At 32.9% G+C, this 19468-nt stretch overlaps 1 protein-coding gene across 1 annotated transcript in view; it reads left to right on the top strand.

The window, feature by feature from the left end:
* The window catches only part of ELP4 (elongator acetyltransferase complex subunit 4), a 244312-nt gene that overhangs the window by 112556 nt on the left and 112288 nt on the right, over positions 1 to 19468 (top strand). Inside the window, exon 9 of the mRNA XM_079930693.1 lies at positions 154 to 260. Within this exon, the coding sequence (XP_079786819.1) occupies positions 154 to 260 (107 nt within the window). The remainder of the gene's footprint in view (positions 1 to 153; positions 261 to 19468) is intronic.

The following is a 19468-nucleotide window of genomic DNA, read 5'->3' as shown; positions in this document are numbered from 1 at the left end:
CACACCATTTGCTTCATTGCTCCTGGTAGTAAGCTCCAGTTTTAAAAGGGGGAGGATGCTTGTGTGTAAATTTACAGAATTCTGCTGTAAGACTCTTTAATTTATGCATCCAATGACAGCGTTTTTTAATTTTTTTAATTTTCTTTTCACAAGGTTTGATTCACATACGGCAGATTCCTCAGCTTAATAACTTGATTTATGATGTATCAGATGTCAAAGACTTAGCTTTTAAATTAAAAAGGAAGCTATTCACCATTGAGGTAAGAGAGAATTTTTATGTTTGAGTCACAGTCTTGAGGTAAATAGTATCTCTTTTTCTTTTACTTTAATGAAATTCATAGGAGATATTTCATGCTAAATATTTTTAAGTTCTTTTGATGTAACAGAATAATTTTTTTAGACTATCCTTTTTTGTCTTTTATTTTAATGGTATATCATTAGAGTATAGCAAAAATCATTTTGTTTTAAATGTCTGTTAAAAGTAAGGTCCAAACTTACATGAGAAGTATGACGTGCATATTTCCAAGGCTTTCAAAAGCGTGTTTAATTAAATGTTAATGAGCTGTGCTTATTTGTGTGTGGAGTGTGAATGCTACCCACAATTGTGTATGGCTAAGAAAAGAAGATCCTTATCTACATTCTAAAAGCAGTTTTCTTTACTATTAGTGAAATCACCTTTCCTCTTTCCGTGCTGAATAAAACAAAAGTATAATTTACACCAGCGTCTTTAAGTAAATTTTCTACAGAAACTTAAACTTTTTTTGTGACCTTTATGCCATCAATAGTGACAGAAAGTAGTAGTGCAAAAGATTTATTTCAACTTAATCTTGCTAAAGAGCAAATGAACATAGCACTATTAAGCAATTAAAGTTGGTGTATTTATTAATGAAATAAATGCTCAGAAGAGAGAGAGAGATGGCTTCTGGGTGATGTGATAGTTATCAGTATAGTCACTGGTGCAATTTTTTTTAACAAAGACATAAAACAGCCAAGCAGCCTTGACAAACCATTTTGTTTAATCTCTTTTCAAATGAAAAGCTCTTAAGCAGGCCACTTGTCTTAACTGCTTGAAACCATAAAAAGAGAGAATTGCCACCAATAAATTAGCATATTTTTAACTTCATCGTCAAATGATGGTCAATGTGGCTTGGCACTGCTTTGGTGTTTGGGACTTCACCCTTAAGTGACCACTCTGGCCCTTTTTTGACCCTCTGCCCTCTTTAGCTGGCCACTTGATAAGGTAACTTAATGGTGCTCTCTCTTTTTCTCTTTCCCTTCCCATTTGCAAGTGGCACTAACCTATAAATCATTGTAAGGGCCCTATCCAGTGACAAATTAATGTGCCCACCTCCTAATTAATGGTCATCAATGTCCTTAATTATCTAATCCTATTGAGAGCAGTTAATAGTTAATCAGGCAGCCAGTTCTTCAAGCAGGTCATCTCTGCAGGAGTGTTAGAAGTTTCTCATCTGGGGATGCTCCCTTCAAAAGCCACTTAAAGCCAAAAGAAGGAGAGTGTAGAAATAGTGATTCTTGAGCTAATTTGCCTTAGTTCTCAAAAGGAACCATTGAAATGGAACCCAACACTGTAATTGTTCAACAGTGTTTCAGTTTTTCTGACAGAATATTGGGTAATTTACCATAATATTGCTAATGCTTTTAGAGGGATAAAGTTATAGTTGTTAGCATCACAAGGAAAGCATGCCTCCTCATTTTCTTTTAGGTGAAATTTATATATTTAATGAAAGATATAAAATGTTTTTCTCCATGTGGCACCTTTCTCCCAAGATGAGTATTCTGACAACCAGGTCTAAAGTATCATGTCTGTCACCATACACACTAAGCAAGGAGATTCCCTAGTGAAAAAAATATTGCACCCAGAGAAGATGGTTAGCACAGTAACGTGAATCATGTTTATTTTCTCTCTCCCTCTCTCACACAGACACACACACACACGCACACACACGCACACACACACGCACACACACACACACACAACACACACAAACTGGGTCTTATTTTGGGGGTGAGGAGTAGAAATAAAGGACTTACATGTCAAGTAGGACCTCTCCTTCGAATAACTTTAGGTTCTAATAGTGACTACATTTTACTACACTTTACCACTGGAGCTGGTAAAAGATCTAGGTTTCTGTTCCATTTCCTCTCTCTTCTTCCCACTATCTTAAACTAAGAGAACCGTTATAATTGGTCACCCTATGATTTGGAAGCAGTATTTAAAAACAAAACACAAGTAGGTGGTTATTCTTTATTTTAAGTTAATATTCAATAAAGTTGATCAAATCTTTTACCTTTTTGGCTTATAACCTAAATGAATATGTTTTCTTTTAAGTATAGAAATATAAGTGAAACATATTCTAAATAACTTATTTACTTATACCATAACATTCAATTTGGTGATTAGAAAAAAATGTGAATTAAAGAATCAAACCTAACAGAAGTTATAGGATAAAATCATGTATTTCATGAAAGATTAAGTGCTTTAAATGTAGCATTGTACATTATAAGATGCATATGGAAACAGATAGCAAGTCTTTCGTGATATATTATGGGCAGTGGAAACAAGAGGATTCCTTCATCAAGTGGCAGTGTTTTGATATGCACAACAAATAAATATTTTTTTAAATTGCCTTGATATTTAAAAAATAAGGAGATGTACACTATACTAGTCTGTAAAGTCTGAGGCTATAATATACCAGATATTGAATCCGTGGCTTTCTTTCAGAAGGAAAGGTGGTTTAGCAGGTAAAGCAAAAATAACTTTTCTGATTCCATGCAGGTAGATTTGTTACATGTGGGAATTTACTGTGAGTAACATGGTCTCAAAATGTGGCACAGGTGGAAACAAGGGGCAAAAGAAACAAGTAAAAACCCTCATCTCTATTTTTAGCATCCCTTTTCTTTGATTTATTAAATCATTGCCTTTTTTCATATGAAAACTGAATATGTTTTTACTAATAGCCACCCAGGGCCCCTAACAGGTAGAGCAACTTTAACCAGTAATCTCTAGTTTCTTTGAGTGATTTGGAGAAGGCAAAAGAATATTTCTCCCTTTTTGCAGCATGTATTAGTATTGTCCAGATTCAGGTGGAAGCATTTGTCTAATCACAGTTAATTTTTAGTGATACTTAGTATTCATCATCTATAAAGCTGTATAAATTAGCCCCTCTACAAAAACCATAGCAGGATCATATCTACGGTAATGACACTAAAATCCTGGCATGCATTCTGAATAAGTAAAAGAGAAAGTTTATAGTTGATTCAACATGGCTTCAGGTTAAAAGAAATAACTTTCCAATTCTTTGAATGTTGATAATCCTTGTAAACTATACATAGTAATTCTCTAGCATATCTGATTAACCGTAATATACTACTTATTTCGTGACCTTACCATAGCTCCATTCAATCATAGCTAGCATTTATGAAGCCTTTATTGTGTACCTGGCACTGTTCTGGCTTATTTATATTTTCTATATTGAGATTAAATATTTTATAACCAAAGGCTTTACTAAGGTATAATAATAGACTCAATATATGGAAACTATGTCTTTTTCATCTTTGTATCTATCCCAGAACTAAGAAGGGTCACAGACTTAGTAGGTATAAAATCTCTGCTGAAATATATGTAATATAGATAAATTATGGAGTTTAAAGAATAGCCAAAATAATACAGCTATAAATATTATATAAGTTCCACTGGTCAAGTGACCTATAAACACTACCTTCTCAGTTAAGTTCTAAATGTATAACTTGGTTACATAGCTTCACTTCCAAGATGAAATAACTACTTAGATTTGTTATTTTTTCAGCTTCTATAATTTTTGCTTCTCTGATGTTGGGATCATCATTAACCAGTTTTCTGTTTATATTAGTAATTATGATGTAATTATAGTACATAAGAGATTTGGTAAGATTTGAAATGTAGCTGTATTTAATTTGATGACATGATAAGAGCAGCATTTTTACTTGCATTTAAGATTATTGTGCTGTTTTGATTTTGTATTGTTCATTTTGGTCATATCTTAACACACTCTAGTAATCTAATTTTCTAATATAAATAATAATAATATATTACTACATTAGGTGCAGACCCTATTAAGGTTGTTACAAACAAGGTTTCTGCTTTAGTGATGGGACAGTTTTCTAGCTCTAAGATTCAGTGTTTCTATGTTCAAGTCAGAAAGTATGGTTACTGGGGTATACTGGAATATACAAAAGACATTCACCGTTCACTGCAAATTTTCAGTATAAAGATAAACAATACTTATGTAGGCTTTTAATTGATTCAAAAATAGTGAGTATCATAAATATCATATCTGTGTGGGGTTTGTATGCTAAATGAATATTAAACGTTCAGAAAATCAAAGTAAATCAACTTTATTCACGGTTGTCTTGTCATACTTTGCCCCTAATTCAGAATACAGGACCACAGTACCTCTCCAATCACCAAGAACTTTTTCTCACAGAATAATTGATCAACCTGTATTTATTAAGGAACTATTATTTTTTATGCACTTAGTAGATTCATTCTTAAGTATTAAGACCAGAATAGTATATGCCATCCATATAGATTAGCTTTATATTAATACTACAGTATACTTGATATGATTCAATGGAATTATTTGAAATTTTTACATATTAGAAAAGCATAAACTTTTGCAGACTACAAGGGTGTCAGTCACTGTGACAACCTTGGACAATTTAGAGTGTTGCATGATATCTTTGGTCCTAGGTTTCCTTACTCCCCTACACTTTTTTAACAGCTTTTCTAGTTCTTAAATGAGAAGTAGAAAGGTGACTGTATGTTTACCATATCTAGAGGTAGAGGGAAGGGAGAGTTAACTTATATGTCAATTCACAGTTGTATCACAAAAATTTAAAAAATGGAAACACAAATGTCTGGCTCAGGAGCATTATTAGGTTGTAGTATCATGAACCATGTAGTCCAAATATACCTTTTCTGATAATGATGCCCTCCACAAATATTGATTGGTATTTCAAATCCCACATATACTGCAGTTAGCAAAAAGAAAACCAAAGTGGAACATAGACATCTGTTCTTATAGATAAAATCATTTGTCAAAAGTAAACCCAAATTGACATTCTTTAACAGTAGAAATATCATTTTATACTGTTCACATTTTAATGTTCATTATGTTATCATCCCCATATTTACACTTTAATTCCCAAGTGATGTAGACATACAGTAATGTCATATAGGTTTCACAGAATCTCCAGAAGCTGGGTTACTACTATGCTCTATATATTTCACATGTCATAGTGAGCCTATCAAAACTGCATACCACCTTAAAGGGAACACAGTTTTGAGACTCTGTCTAATCCTATTTCTTCCCACTTTGGAATCTTAATTAGAAGAGATAAGAAAAAAAAAACATCATTTAACTAAATTATTGTCCTGAATCTGTAGCAAAAGGTATAATCCGAAATTGGGCCAATTAGTGAACCCATAGTTAGCTATGCTGCAGCGAACAATTTGATTAGATCTGACACCATCCTAGTTCCCACTGTTGTTTTGCCAGGTATGATGGTCAGACTTCAAAGAGCTTGAGGCATCAGCAGGGCAAGGTTTGGAGGCCAGCTTAGGTCCGGTTGTTAATCTCTCTGCTAAAACCACAGCAGCTCTCACACAAAACAAGCTTACACGACACAATCATGCGGTATTAAAGTTAGGGTTGAGTCATGCCAATTTGCCTTTGATTTTTTGATGATTGACCAAAGATGGCTACATGACTAGACACATGCTAAAAGTATACTGATTAGGTAAGTTCCCAAAATATTTGAAGTATTTTTTAACTTCCTATATAAATGTTGTGAAAGCTTATTCCCTTTGATCAAACTTCCAAAGTAATAGTACTATATTGGGGGGGGAGAGGGAATGAGTATTTCTTACTGGCAGATTGAATCCCAAACTTTTCACTTACTGCTTCATAAAAATTTGTCTTTACATTAATAATTCCTTAAGGAGAATGTAAAAGGAAATAAAAGGAAATTGTTTCTAAGTGGTAAGCTTTTTAAAACCTATTAAGCGTGTTGAAAGAAAAAACATTTTTCCCTGCATCATTTATCTTCACTACAGTTTTTCTGAAATTTCTTTATAATTATTTTCCACTTAAATGTTGAGTAAAGTGCCCTTCCAGGACGTGATTGCATAAGTGTTCTTTTCTCTGCACTCTGATTTGTTGGAATATTGCAGCAATAGTGACATGTTTCCATTCTGAGAAGAGCCTAAGGCTGCTTTAGTATTATTCCAAATGATTGAAGCTGCCATCTTGCTGACTTTCCCTTAGGCAGCATAAGGCCTGTTTGCTTTTGTGTTCATTTCACATGCTTCCTGTGAGTTTGGCTGGCAGAACATCAGTGCTTCTCTTGGCAAGGAAGAGTAAATTCATGTTTGGCTATTACATATCTTAAAGTTCCTGTATGGTCAGCAACACCTAAGATATTAAACTTGTAATTCATTACATGAAATGAATCCTGTTTCTTTGAGAGATACTTTTAAATATCTTATGACACCTTGACTTTGAATCATTTCTATAAAAAAATCGTCCTTTTATAAATTGAACTTAAGGTCTAATATTTCACACTGCACTATTTTTTATACTAATTCCTACTGCATTTTACTTAGGAAATTTAAGGAAAGCATATATTTGAATAGCGAGATAGTTGCATAAAGCAAAAGTCAAATACTTAGAATCTTGCCAAATAGTCTTCAGTCCATGGGTCTCTCCTAAAGATCCTGTGGTACCTACTGTAGTGCAGTAATCTCACCTTTGAGACCAGGATGATACAGATTTAGCATTGCATAAGGGTGCAAGTAGAAAAATATCTCTTCTTCTTCCTAAATTTTGCAGATACAAACATTTTTGTATGTGATCTATGATGTGGCTCCAGGAAAATTATATTGCAGTACTTCAAGGATTTTTTTTTAAAGCCTTTGTAGAACTGCTGTAGCAGAATTCACTCCGTTTACATGTTATTCCCTGAAACACTTCCCCCCACAATGTGTTACTTATAGTGTCTAAGGAGGATAGGAAAAGAGAAAACAAAAAATGATGACAAATCATGGCTGTCCCATTTCATCAGCTAAATGCATTTTTATGTTCCTAGGAGGTAAGAATATATATTTTACTAATATAGCCTCCAAGGTACTTGAAAGAGTAAGAAATACATAGCAGAGCTTAATAAAGATGGTATCCATGAGCTTTTTGATTGATATAGGTAGCTTTGAGGATACTTTTATACCAAAAACATCCTTAGTCCTTCAATGTCTTTGCACAGCAAATGTCCAGAATATTCATTCCTCCATTCCTTTTATGGCTTTTTCTTATCGCTGGATTATAGACTAAATAGTCCAGTCTCCTTCTTAGAGAGGTCTTCCCTGACTGGCCCATCTGAAGTACTGACTCAGCTACCTTCTATCATGTACCCTATTTTAATTCATAGTGTAACACTTATGTATTACTATAGCTGTTTATCAGTTAATTTGTTTATTTTCCCAACCTCACTCAACCTTACCTGTTGTAAGCTTCACAAGAGTAGGGACATACTCTGTCTTGTTTGCAGCTAAATCCTGAGCGTGTGTAGTAGGCGTTCCATAAATATTTGTTAATCTGTTAAAGCGCTATTTTTAAAGTAACTTGTATCTATCATAACTTTCTTTAAAAATGTGTGTTGAGTATCTCATTTATTCTAGGCATTGTGTTGGGTACTTTCACATACATTACCATATTTAATTCTTATTTGATCCTCATAGGAACCCTTGCCATAGGCATTATAATGCACATTCTAATAAGGAGACATAAGGAGTTATAAAACAGTCCCAAAGTCATAGAGCTGTGCTTGTAGCCAAGACTCAATTCAGATCTTCTGACTCCATGTGCAGAATCATACTGGAAAGTTAACATGTTCAGGAGCTCTGCTAATAATTATTAATAAAAAATTAAAAGTTTGATTGAGTGTTTAACAGAGTCCTGAGACTACTACATGTGCTTTACAGACATTTCCTCATAGATCTCACAACGCCACGTACCACTATTACCTATACTATACATGCGAGGAAACTTAAGGTTCAGAGAGATCAAGCAACTTAACTTAGCCAAAGACACAGAGTTAATACTAACTGACAGAAATGACACTTACATTCAAGTCTGTTTTATTCCAAAGCCTGTGCTCTTAACCACTAACTACTCACCACACCCCAAGATGAACCACCATCTCATCTTCAGTACATAAGCCAAAAAAGCCTCTGCCCTGATAAAAAAGAACGAACCTCCAAAAAATGTGTAGGTATATATGTAGGTGCGTACATATATGTACAGGTAAACATAACGTGTGTATGTATGTATACGTGCATATTTATACATAATCTTTTAACATTCAAGTTAAAAATTCTTTTGTTCCTAACAAGAATTTCTACTCTAGTTTTATAAATACATTATAAAACTCAGACTGGATTTATCTTAGCTTCTCTGTTATATAATATTTTGCTATGTTATGTGTGTATGTTGTGTGTGTGTGTGTATACACACACATATAGCAAAATATTTTATATATATATATATATAATTAGGGTCGCAGGGTTGTTCTTTCCTCATTTTTTACTTACTTCTGGTATATGGTAGGTGTTTGGTTTTTTTTTTTTGGCTGTGTTGGGTCTTCATTGCTGTGTGTGGGCTTTCTCTAGTTGCGGCGAGCGGGGGCTACTCTTCATTGCAGTGGCTTCTCTTGTTGCGGAGCACGGGCTCTAGGCACGCGGGCTTCAGTAGTTGTGGCACGTGGGCACAGTAGTTGTGGCTCACAGGCTCTAGAGTGTAGGCTCAGTAGTTGTGGCACACGGGCTTAGCTACTCCGCAGCATGTGGGATCTTCCCAGGTGTCCCCTGCATTGGCAGGCGGATTCTTAACCCCTGAGCCACCAGGGAAGCCCAGGTAGGGGTTTTTAATAGAAAAATTAATTCATAAAAACTAAAACCTTTTACTAAAACACTATCCACTTCTTCAGGATTTCTAGATCTTAGCTAAATAAGGTGGGGAAAGTATTCTATACAGAGAAATATGGTTCCCTTATTCTAGTCAACTGTATTGATATGGTTCAAAAGTATCCCAAATTTAGTAACAATATATTATTATTATATTCACTTAAGTTCTACATTCAGGTACTTTTTTTATTAAAGTATAATTGACATCATTCAGGTACTTTTTCAAATATTAATTTGCTCATAGATAGTTACCATGTTTTTATATTACATTTTATATTTTTCTAAATTATTTTAATGTATCATCTTTGGAGCATCAAAAATTATCTTCAGATAATTAAGATGTATACAACTTATAGTAAGAATCAACCAAATTCAGTTTTTCAAAAATTAAAAAAAATTTTATAATTTTGCCCCCCCCTTTATAATAACTGGTTCTAATGAAGGTTTGATCCATTCATACTAAAACTTTTTTTTCTGTTGCAAATGTTTCATTTATTGGAAATTCTTTGAATACCACCTTTAAGCAAAATTAAACAGTAAATCTTATGATCACAAAATATTTTCCTTTTATAGAGTAATATTACTAAAAAAGTTTCCTATAGTTTAGTAATAAGAAGAAATTGTGTTCCTCATTAAGGAAATATGAGATTAAATATAAATTATTAATTTTTAAAAGGCAAGATTTGGGGGACCATAATAAATAATTAAGAGAAACTGGGATGTAATGGAAATGCCTTTGGGCATACAACTAGTAAAGCAGTTCTCTTATTTAAGTAGAAATTAAAATTTTGTCAAAGTTATTACTGTCATAACTCTCTGCCACAGTGGACATTCCGTAGAGTAGCCAGTTCAGGTTCTTTGTATCTGGTACAGTGAAGTTCACTGAACTGTTTTGTCAGGTGCTGTCAAGTCAACCCACCATTGTTGTAGAGAATCAAACTAAATCATTTTGGCATGAGCCTTCCAGAAATAAGATACCCAATATACATGGTTTAATGAAATTGAGTATTTGGTTTCAACTTTTTTAAGTATGTCAAAAATATATTGCAGTCATTCAGAAATTTCTGAGTAAATCAGTTGAAATATCTGACCCTATACTTTACTGAAAATTTGTTTTGAATATCACTACTTAATATGAAAAACACTTGGAATGTATTTGTCTGTGTTTTGTTAGGTATATGATTCTTCACTAAACATTTCAAAGTAGTAAAAGTTACAATTGTATAGTCATTTAGTAAAGAGAGAGGAGGTATCTGTTAATAAAATTAAAATTTTCTATTGTAAAATGAAGCTAGTATCAAGTTTGATTTAGCTATTTTTGTCTCCAAAGGTTATTATCAAAAACAAAGTTGTATTTGATTAGATTTTAAGAACTTAATAAATTGTTTATGAATCTTCTAAATGTTTACTTCTTATATAATTAGAAAAATAGCTTATCTTTGTGATCAATAGTTATTTAAAAGGCATTATTATAGTGTAGACTTAAATACCTCAAAATTTTTATTTACTTATTTTGATAGGGGCATTTTTTTGTTGATATTCCTGCTCAGTAATCTAAGGAATATTTTACCAACTTATACTGTAGCTATGGTGTAGCACTGAAAAAGCTTTTAACAAAAAGCCTCTTGGTGCAATTAAAGGTCACTTGTACATATTATAATAGACTACTAATTTACAAGATCATTGTGAAGGGTCAATGCTATAGCATGAAATGGATTGCCCTTGGTGAGCCTGTAAATAAATGTGTCAACTTATCTTGTATTCAGTGGGCAAAGGAAAAAACTAACATGATACTAGTTTATTAATATTTTTATAAACAGTTGCTAAAATGTCCAGCAAAACCAAATGCACTAGTGCTATATTATTGACATAAATAATTATAGAAAATTATTAGAGTATATAACTACAGTTTTTAAGGAAAACTGCTCACACACACATAAATGCACACAAATTTTTTAATTAAATATATGGATCATGTCCAGGTATAGATAAACACAGCACAGTGGTAGTGTTTAAATGGCCTTTACCAAAAAGCTAACATGTTTCAAAATGGCTAAGTTGTACATACTCCCTTTTCTCTGTAATGAAGTTCAAAACTTATCAGCGATAGGTATGAAAAAGGCATCGATAATGACTTATTTTAGTTATCTTTCGTAGCCTTTCCAATGCTCTTAGGGAAAAAAATGGTAGTGCAGAAGACATATGAATAATGATCTTTGCTAAATGAATTTAGGCATCTGATTTTTCAATAAATTAAGACTTTAGGATTAAAATAAAAGTAATGATGAAAAGAAGATAGTTTGTACTTTAAAATAATTATATTTATATTTTACATGTTTTATATATATACTTATGAGCTGTACCTAATTTTTTATTCTCAAAATAATATCAAATTAGTAAAAATACACTAATGAAATAAATTTACCAGCACTTTCTAGATTCTTCCCTCTGAATTTGGCCATTCAGACACACAACAACTCTACACTCCTAATTTTCTTTCTGGTTTCTGTGTACTACCAAAAATGAAAAAAATTGGGGCTTCCCTGGTGGCACAGTGGTTGAGAGTCCGCCTGCCGATGGAGGGGACACGGGTTCGTGCCCCGGTCCGGGAAGATCCCACATGCCGCGGGACGGCTGGGCCCGTGAGCCATGGCCTCTGAGCCTGCGCGTCCGGAGCCTGTGCTCCACAACGGGAGAGGCCACAACAGTGAGAGGCCCGTGTACCGCAAAAAAAAAGAAAAAAAAAAAAAGAAAAAAAAAAAAAGAACTGTACTCCTCAAATATACTAGATATCTAATACTAGATAGGAAATGAAAAAAATATAATTTTTAGTTAACAAAATGTGATCTATTTTAATCATAATTTCATTATGGTCGTTTTATTGCCATTTGAAAACTATTTTGAACACTTTATCTTAAAAGATGTATGATAATAAACATTCTATAAATGTCAATAAGAGTTTTCCAGTCTTATTCCTTAAGGGCACTATTAGATTTGGACTAAATTTGTGAAGTCCTCCAGAGCTGAGAGCAATCAGTCCTAATTCCTGGATTTAAAGTACCTATACCTTCTAACCCACTTTGACCCAGTAAGTGACTGTTAATATGTCTGGTCTTCTCTGGCCAATAGAGCTGATTTTATTGCCTAATATGTTTTCCTGGCTTTTAACAGAAAAATATTGTAAAAGATTTTTAAGACTTATGAGTTAGGGATGAAATAATTATGTACAATGGAATTTGAATACAGCATCTTGGATATTCTACAATTCATATTTAAATACACATTGGCAACAAAGCAACTAATATCACTTCCATAATAACAGAATATATAACTATCATTAGTGAAGAATCATCCCATTGACCTCTTTGTGCATGTGGAACTGACAAGTACCAATATAGTTCTTTAGTCTGGCTTCTTAAGAATTTTCTCCTGGGAAACCATTGGGATCCAGATAGAAATTTAAGGACAATCATATTTAGAAGAAAATCTTTACAGGGCATAATTTATAACTGAATGCATTTCCTCCACATGTCCTATTGGCTTAATGTGTAATTCAGTCAAGAAACAGAAAGGGTGCATGTAAAGATATTTTGGAAATGTGATCTACTCTTCACAGCCATAAATATGGGCCATTTCTTTGCCTTAGCATGCAATTATTATAACATTCCCATCATTTTATTGGAAAGGTTCTTAAGCTTTGCTCCATGTAAAATTAGGTAAGTAAAAGGCAATTTTAAACCAGCTATGCCTCTGATGCTTTAAAGCAAGAGGTTAGCAAACTATGGCCTGTGGGCCAAATCCAGCCCCGCAGTTTTTTAAAATAAACATTTATTGGAACACAGCAAGACTTTTTTAGTTTATGTATTGCCTGTGGCAGCTTTCACACTATACCACTAAGTTAAGATCTTATGGCATACAAGGCCAAAAATATTTACTATATGGTCATTTACTGAGAAAGTTTGCTATAAAGAAGAACCCCTACTTGAGAAGGCTACATACTTTAAAGAATATTTATTGAGGGAATTGTCAATTAGGGGATGTGATTTGTAGACATAAAATTAAGCTCTATTTGAGTAATAAAGAATTCACATGATCATTTGATCGTTTGCACTTTTAGAATTAATGCAGGTGTCTCTGAGAATATACCTAGATTTATTAAAAGGTTAAAATTGGAAGGGAGCTTAATGTGCTTCAAAGCCAGCTTCTTATTGTGTGCACATATTTTCCCACTTAGCCGCTCTGTAATCATGTGGAACCCACTTTCTTAGGGGCAACCCATTTCAATCTCTGCCAATGACAGTTGCTAGAAAATTCTTTCAGACACTAAAACAATGTCCCACCCATTAGTACTAATTCTGCTTTCTGAAGCCACACATTAATTGCTATTTTGTATATACTATCATCCGATTCATAATAAACATCTAATATGTGAGAAACAGTTCTAATTTATGTATATATCTTCTTAGTTTTCCTTAGATTTTTATTTCTTTTTTAAAACATCAATTAAATTAACCATTTTGTGGTATTTATTGTATATTAGAGTCTTAAACATGAAGCCCATATAATTTTTACAACATCCTTTAGAGGAACTTTTTAAAACAAAAATAAAGCATTAATTAGAAACATTAAAGTAGTGGTCCTGAATTCTGAAGTAAAAAGGGTAAATTACAGGTTCATACAATTTTAATATTAAAATTTGATGTTTTACTTGTAGCATGTTTGAATTCACAAATGGGCTTCAGGTGATTAAAAGTGATAAAATCAACATTAAATGTAATTTTTCAACTTTATTATTATAATCTATTTAAGATTAATTTACTATACAGTAAGTTAATGAAAATGTATCATTAAACTTTTGATGGCTGAATAATAAGAGGCATATAGATATATTTCTAACAAGTATTAATTTTATCAGCAGAAGTATACCCCCCAACAATTAGCTGCTCATTATCCACACTACCTAGTATATATATAATTGATAGTCAAATTAAAACAGTAAGTTTAAGTGGACACTATGGATCAAGAAGTTTTGCTTATTTCTTGTTTTTTTTTTTTAAAACTGTAGGAATTTCTTAGGCAAAGAAATGTTATATTGAAGCTTAAAATGTAAATATATTATTAAAAGTAATTTGGGGACTGATGAGATTATTATGAAGTCGTAAGAGACTTGAGTTGGATTCTTGCAGCATTTAATTAGGAAATTTAAACATGTAAGGACAGTTTACTCAAAATTGCTTTTATTTAAGTTCATGCATATTATTATTTTTTAAATAATTATATAAAGATTAGTGACCATGGCATTTAAAAACTGTTTTAAAATTAGATAAAACAAAACTCTTTTTCAAAGGTGTTTATAATATAGAATAGAAAAGAAGATTGCATGAAACCACACAAAAAGGACTCAACTACGTGTTTTCAGCCTAATAAAAATGTTGTAAAAATACTTGTAAGCTTGAAAATCACACTAGCTATTCTTGTTTCAAATTCTGTTTAATATATTGTTCTGTATGATTTTATAATAAACAGATTACTCCTTGAACAGGAATTAAGAATAAAGCTGCCAGGAAGGGGTTTTGTTGTCAGAGTAGTTCCCGCCTCATGTTTTGTAAGAGATTTCATGGTCCCATTGTAAAGAGTAGATGATTTAAAACGTGTTCCCAAGATAAACTTTCCCATTGTCATTAATGAGGATGGATAATACTGAGTGACAAGTGCATTAGGAATGACACAGAAAGAGCTGTTAGATTTGTCAGAGCATATCACTTCAGGCAGTGACACTTGAGGACATTCTTTTTGTGGATATTTGGTTGGGGGGGTGAGGGGGGAGGTCTGATTTAAAGATACCAAGGTTTGTGTTTACTAATAGAATAATGCATTTTACAATTTATAAATATATATTTTCCAGTGTTTAGAAAATATTTGGAAGTTTCTTTAGTTAAGCTCGTCCACATTTTAAGTTTATGCTGATTTCTTCCTAAGAAAGTCATCAAACTGTATAACATTTAAATATTCAAATATTTCCACGAAACTAATTTTTCTCTTTTAAAAAGTCTTTTTTTCTTGGAATATCCAACTGAAGGAAAGATATTTAAAAATAGCATACATTTTAAAAAATATTTTTCTTGCTTACTCTTATAAGAGGGGACTATTCTGCATCACCTTGAGAGTAAAGATTTTGAAATAAGATGACACATGTAATTTATATTGTCTTTCTAAAAATATTTTACTTTAGAGAAACGCATTAAATAGTGATCAATGAACAATTAATAATATATGACTATTCTGGTATTTAAAGTATTTCCAAACTGTAGCATGCCTCTCAATTTCGATTTTGAACATGCAATTGGTCACTTTTTCGCCTTGATTCATCTTTCATGCTGCCAACCAAATTTTGTCTTTGTATACCTTTTTGACACTAATAATGACTGAGTCTCTGTTCATTTGAGTTCAAGATTTCCCAAGCGGCGGTTTGGAGCTAGGATAAACTATCTATCATGATTGCATACCACTAATCTGTCTCAACCAAACCATCCTATGACTGAAATTATATTTGACAGTTCACCTCTTCTTGATGAGCCTGAGGTGAACATAGCTACAGACCATCCCTGGGAGGACATGGCAACTACTCCATATGTTAGGGAGGGTCCTTTTATTTGTGAAACAAGACTTAAACTATGCCTGTTACAGAAGAGAGATTTTTCTCTCTCTCTCCCTCTCTTTGTCTCTGTCTCTGTCTCTCTCTCTAATTTTTCTAATTTTCATTAGGATTTCTTTTAACTACAAAACTTTTTTTACTCAAAAATGTTTGGTAAACATTTTCTACCATTATAAGTACTACCTATAGGTTAGTTTTGCTGTGTGTTAAAAACCATAAACTCATTTTTTAAAATATTTATGCTTTCTATAATGTTCTCTTATATATACCACAGTTGTCAAATACCAAAGATTTAGTTTTAGTATTTTCACCCTTACCTAAATGTATCAGTTCTTGAAACACCTCAGTAAATTTTTATATTACAGAATATTTCTAAAAGATTTTAATTCTCTCATTTTAACATAAAAATATTTTTCGAATTCTTTATTTTAAAGATTAAAAATAGATTTAAAGAGAACAATAAATTGAACACTGTCAAAGGAAATATTATTATAATTTTTTGATAAAGATCCTTATGTAGGCTTAATCGTCATTTTTTACCATTGCTATGTAGAGTCTAAAGAAAAATGGCTACCTATGAAAATAAACTTAATTACTGCATTATGTCCTTGTAAAAATATCTTTCTTTTGGAATCAGAAATTATCAAACATTTTAAGATGATGGACAAGGAGATGTTAAAGACTTACTGTTAATACCCTGGAAAAAGAGAAATCTGCAGTAATTTTCAAGGATGTGTATGGGGGGGGTTAATAGTAAGGCTACTGTTAACAACCAACATGGAGGACCAAGTGAACAACAGATTTAAATTGGAAAAGGAAGGACTGGGGTTATTTAAATGAAGCTATTTGAATATTAAGTGGATTTTCAAAGACCACACCTAGAAGTTTGTTTTTAAGTGGAGCCTATTTTAATCTGTCCCGGATTGTTGAAATGTGATTCTACCTAAAGATGTTCAAATGGCCTGAGAAGTTTTGCCCATGTGGTTCTGTTAGTTCATCAGAGCAAGCACTTAATAAGTTCGTTCCTAACGGTTCCGGATGCGCAGGCCCAGCAGCCATGGCTCACGGGCCCAGCCGCTCCACGGCATGTGGGATCCTCCCGGACCGGGGCACAAACCCGTGTCCCCTGCATCGGCAGGCGGACTCCCAACCACTGTGCCACCAGGGAAGCCCTGTCCTTTACTTTTAACTAAAGTTCATTATTCCCTGGGAAAGGTTGGTTTTAGTAAGGGCCATATTTTCTACAATTTTATGAAGCACCAATATAATCACTAAGCATTCTGAACAAAGCTTTTCTAAAGCACCTAATGTCAGATAATCATCAACTTTATTTTGGAAATTTCTATGAATTGATTTCCTAGTATCACAGAGATAATTGTTTGGTCAGTATAGTGAGTGGAAACACTTTTATATTTTTGGTTGCAATATAAATTATTTTTAACAAATGAGCTTAGTCTGCTTTAACTTTTGTTATTTTCTACAGTATTTTTATTTTAACTAATATAATGATTACCAGTGAGCTACATAAGAATTCAGTAACATCACCTAAGTATCCTGAAAAAAATTTTTAGTAAACTATATATATATTTCCACATTTTTTTATTTTAACTATATAATTTCTACCAGTGATTGCATAACGTACTTCAGTGACATGTATCTGAAGAAAAGTGAGTACTGTCGAAGTAAATTAGTAAACTATTTATATATGTTCTTTATTCCAAAAGTGATTAAATGAAAAAAGTCTAACTTATACACTGACTCTAATGGTAGGCAGCCTTAATTTTGTGCTAAATTTTAACTCAGGCAGTAAAATCTGTGATCCATTTATCTTACAATAGCCAGTTACTCCTCCCATCTAATTATATGATCATTAAATATACTTTTTTATTATACAATACATCTGCATATTTTTTAAAATAAAATTGCTTCCATTTTTCCCATAAACATCTATTTTCTAATCAGAAGAGTGGATATTACATTGCTTTACAGTAAATATTCAAAAATTTAAAAATGGTAATCATTGAATAGTTATGATTTGATAAAACAATTGCTTCATTTGGAAAGTAGAACTTGTTTATTTTAAATTTAGAAAACAAGCAGATTAATATGATGTTTTGTGTAATATTTAAATAATTATGCTTCTTGTTTTGGGTTTTAATACAACCTTTTTTCAGTACCTTTTAAATATACTTATATGCGTAAGCATGAAAAATGTGACAAGAAAAGAAAGTAAAATGGTCATGCCTTTTAGAAAATAGCTTATATGAAATTATCCTGAAAAATACCTTAATACCATCACATAGGACAAAATCATTGTGCTCTTCAGACTATTTTTAGTAAAATGGCAACACTGAAGTCTTGTGTTTATATCAAGAAGGAATAATTATTTCCCATTAAAATAATTCCATCATTTTTCCTTTAGAAATTGGGATGAAATTTCCTTTGGGTGTGGGCGTGGAGGGGGCGGTGTTTGTAGGGGTGGTTAAGATGGCCTGACATAGGATGAAACCGTTATTTCAATATCATGTGTATACTGGGTCAACTGAAGTTTGGAGGACTAATTACCTGGAAGGCAAGATGATCCATACATTTTTCTTAATTATTCAGTAAATGTTTATGAAAATACTTTTAGGTGACTATTTTACCTAGTTCGGTGCTTTTTATCAAAATACATCCATCATATCTGGTCTCTGGCCACCTCTCCAGGCTCATCTCTTGCCTGAGCTCCCAGTTGCAGCCTGACTCTCACTTGCAGTACCCACACTGTCCCATTCTGTCACTTCCAGGTCTATTGTAAATGCCAAAAATATTCTCCCCTTTCCTCCAAGTATTCTTGCCAGATTGGTCTTAAGATTCATCCTTTAATTCTTGAAGTAGATGTCACTTCTTCTAAAATGTCTTTCCTAATTCTCCAAGACCAAGTTAGGTAGCCCACCTGTTTTCCCAGAATGTCTTGTAAATTATCTCTGGTGTAGCACTTATAACATTATTTTAATTTCCTGTTTCCCTGATGTCTCTCTACCATACTGTAACCTGGTGACAGAAACTGTGTCATATTCTTATTCACTAATGCATCCACAGCACCTAACACAGGATCTAAGACACAAGAGGAATTTAGTGTTTGTTGAATGAAAAACTAATAATATGTGGAACTCTGCTAAATATCTGACTACATTGCCTTTTTTAAAAACTGTCATAACAATACTTAACGTGAGATCTATCCCTTTAATAAAATTTTAAGTGTACAGTACATTATTGTTGACTATAGGTACAATGTTGTACCCTGACTCCATCTTTAACTAGCTCTCTGTGTGGGTCTGAGTTGTCTGCTCTTGGGGGAAGAGCACTAGTCCTCAATCCTCAATGCCCAAACCCAAGGCAACCCTTTCCATGCCATATTAGCCATACCAAACTGTTTAAATTTTCCCTAATTACCAAATTGTTTCTTCTTGTTAAGGTTGGACTACTCCCCTCTATCAGCCTGAAGTTAAAAAAATAAAAAAAAACTATAGCAGTTAACTCAATCTATCCTTCTTGGTGAAGATTTTTCTAGCTCCTTCTCCGTTCCATTCACCCTTCCCTGCCAATATTGACTTCTTTCTAAATCTTTGGCTTACATAAAACTTACCTTTTTAATGAGAAAGTATGTTGCTTGATTCATTAAAACCCTATTAAATAAATTTAATGTTGTTTTTTTTAGCTAGTCTGTATTATATCTCTAACTCTTCCCTCTATAGACCTGTTGTAGAGATTCAGTATGGCTACCTATCAGGATGACTAATTAAAGCCAAACCAAC

The sequence above is a fragment of the Stenella coeruleoalba genome (genome assembly GCF_951394435.1).
Source record: "Stenella coeruleoalba genome assembly, chromosome: 8".
Lineage (NCBI taxonomy): Eukaryota > Metazoa > Chordata > Mammalia > Artiodactyla > Delphinidae > Stenella > Stenella coeruleoalba.
The sequence above is the reverse complement of the archived record's forward strand: the minus strand, read 5'-3'. Positions and strand labels throughout refer to the sequence as shown.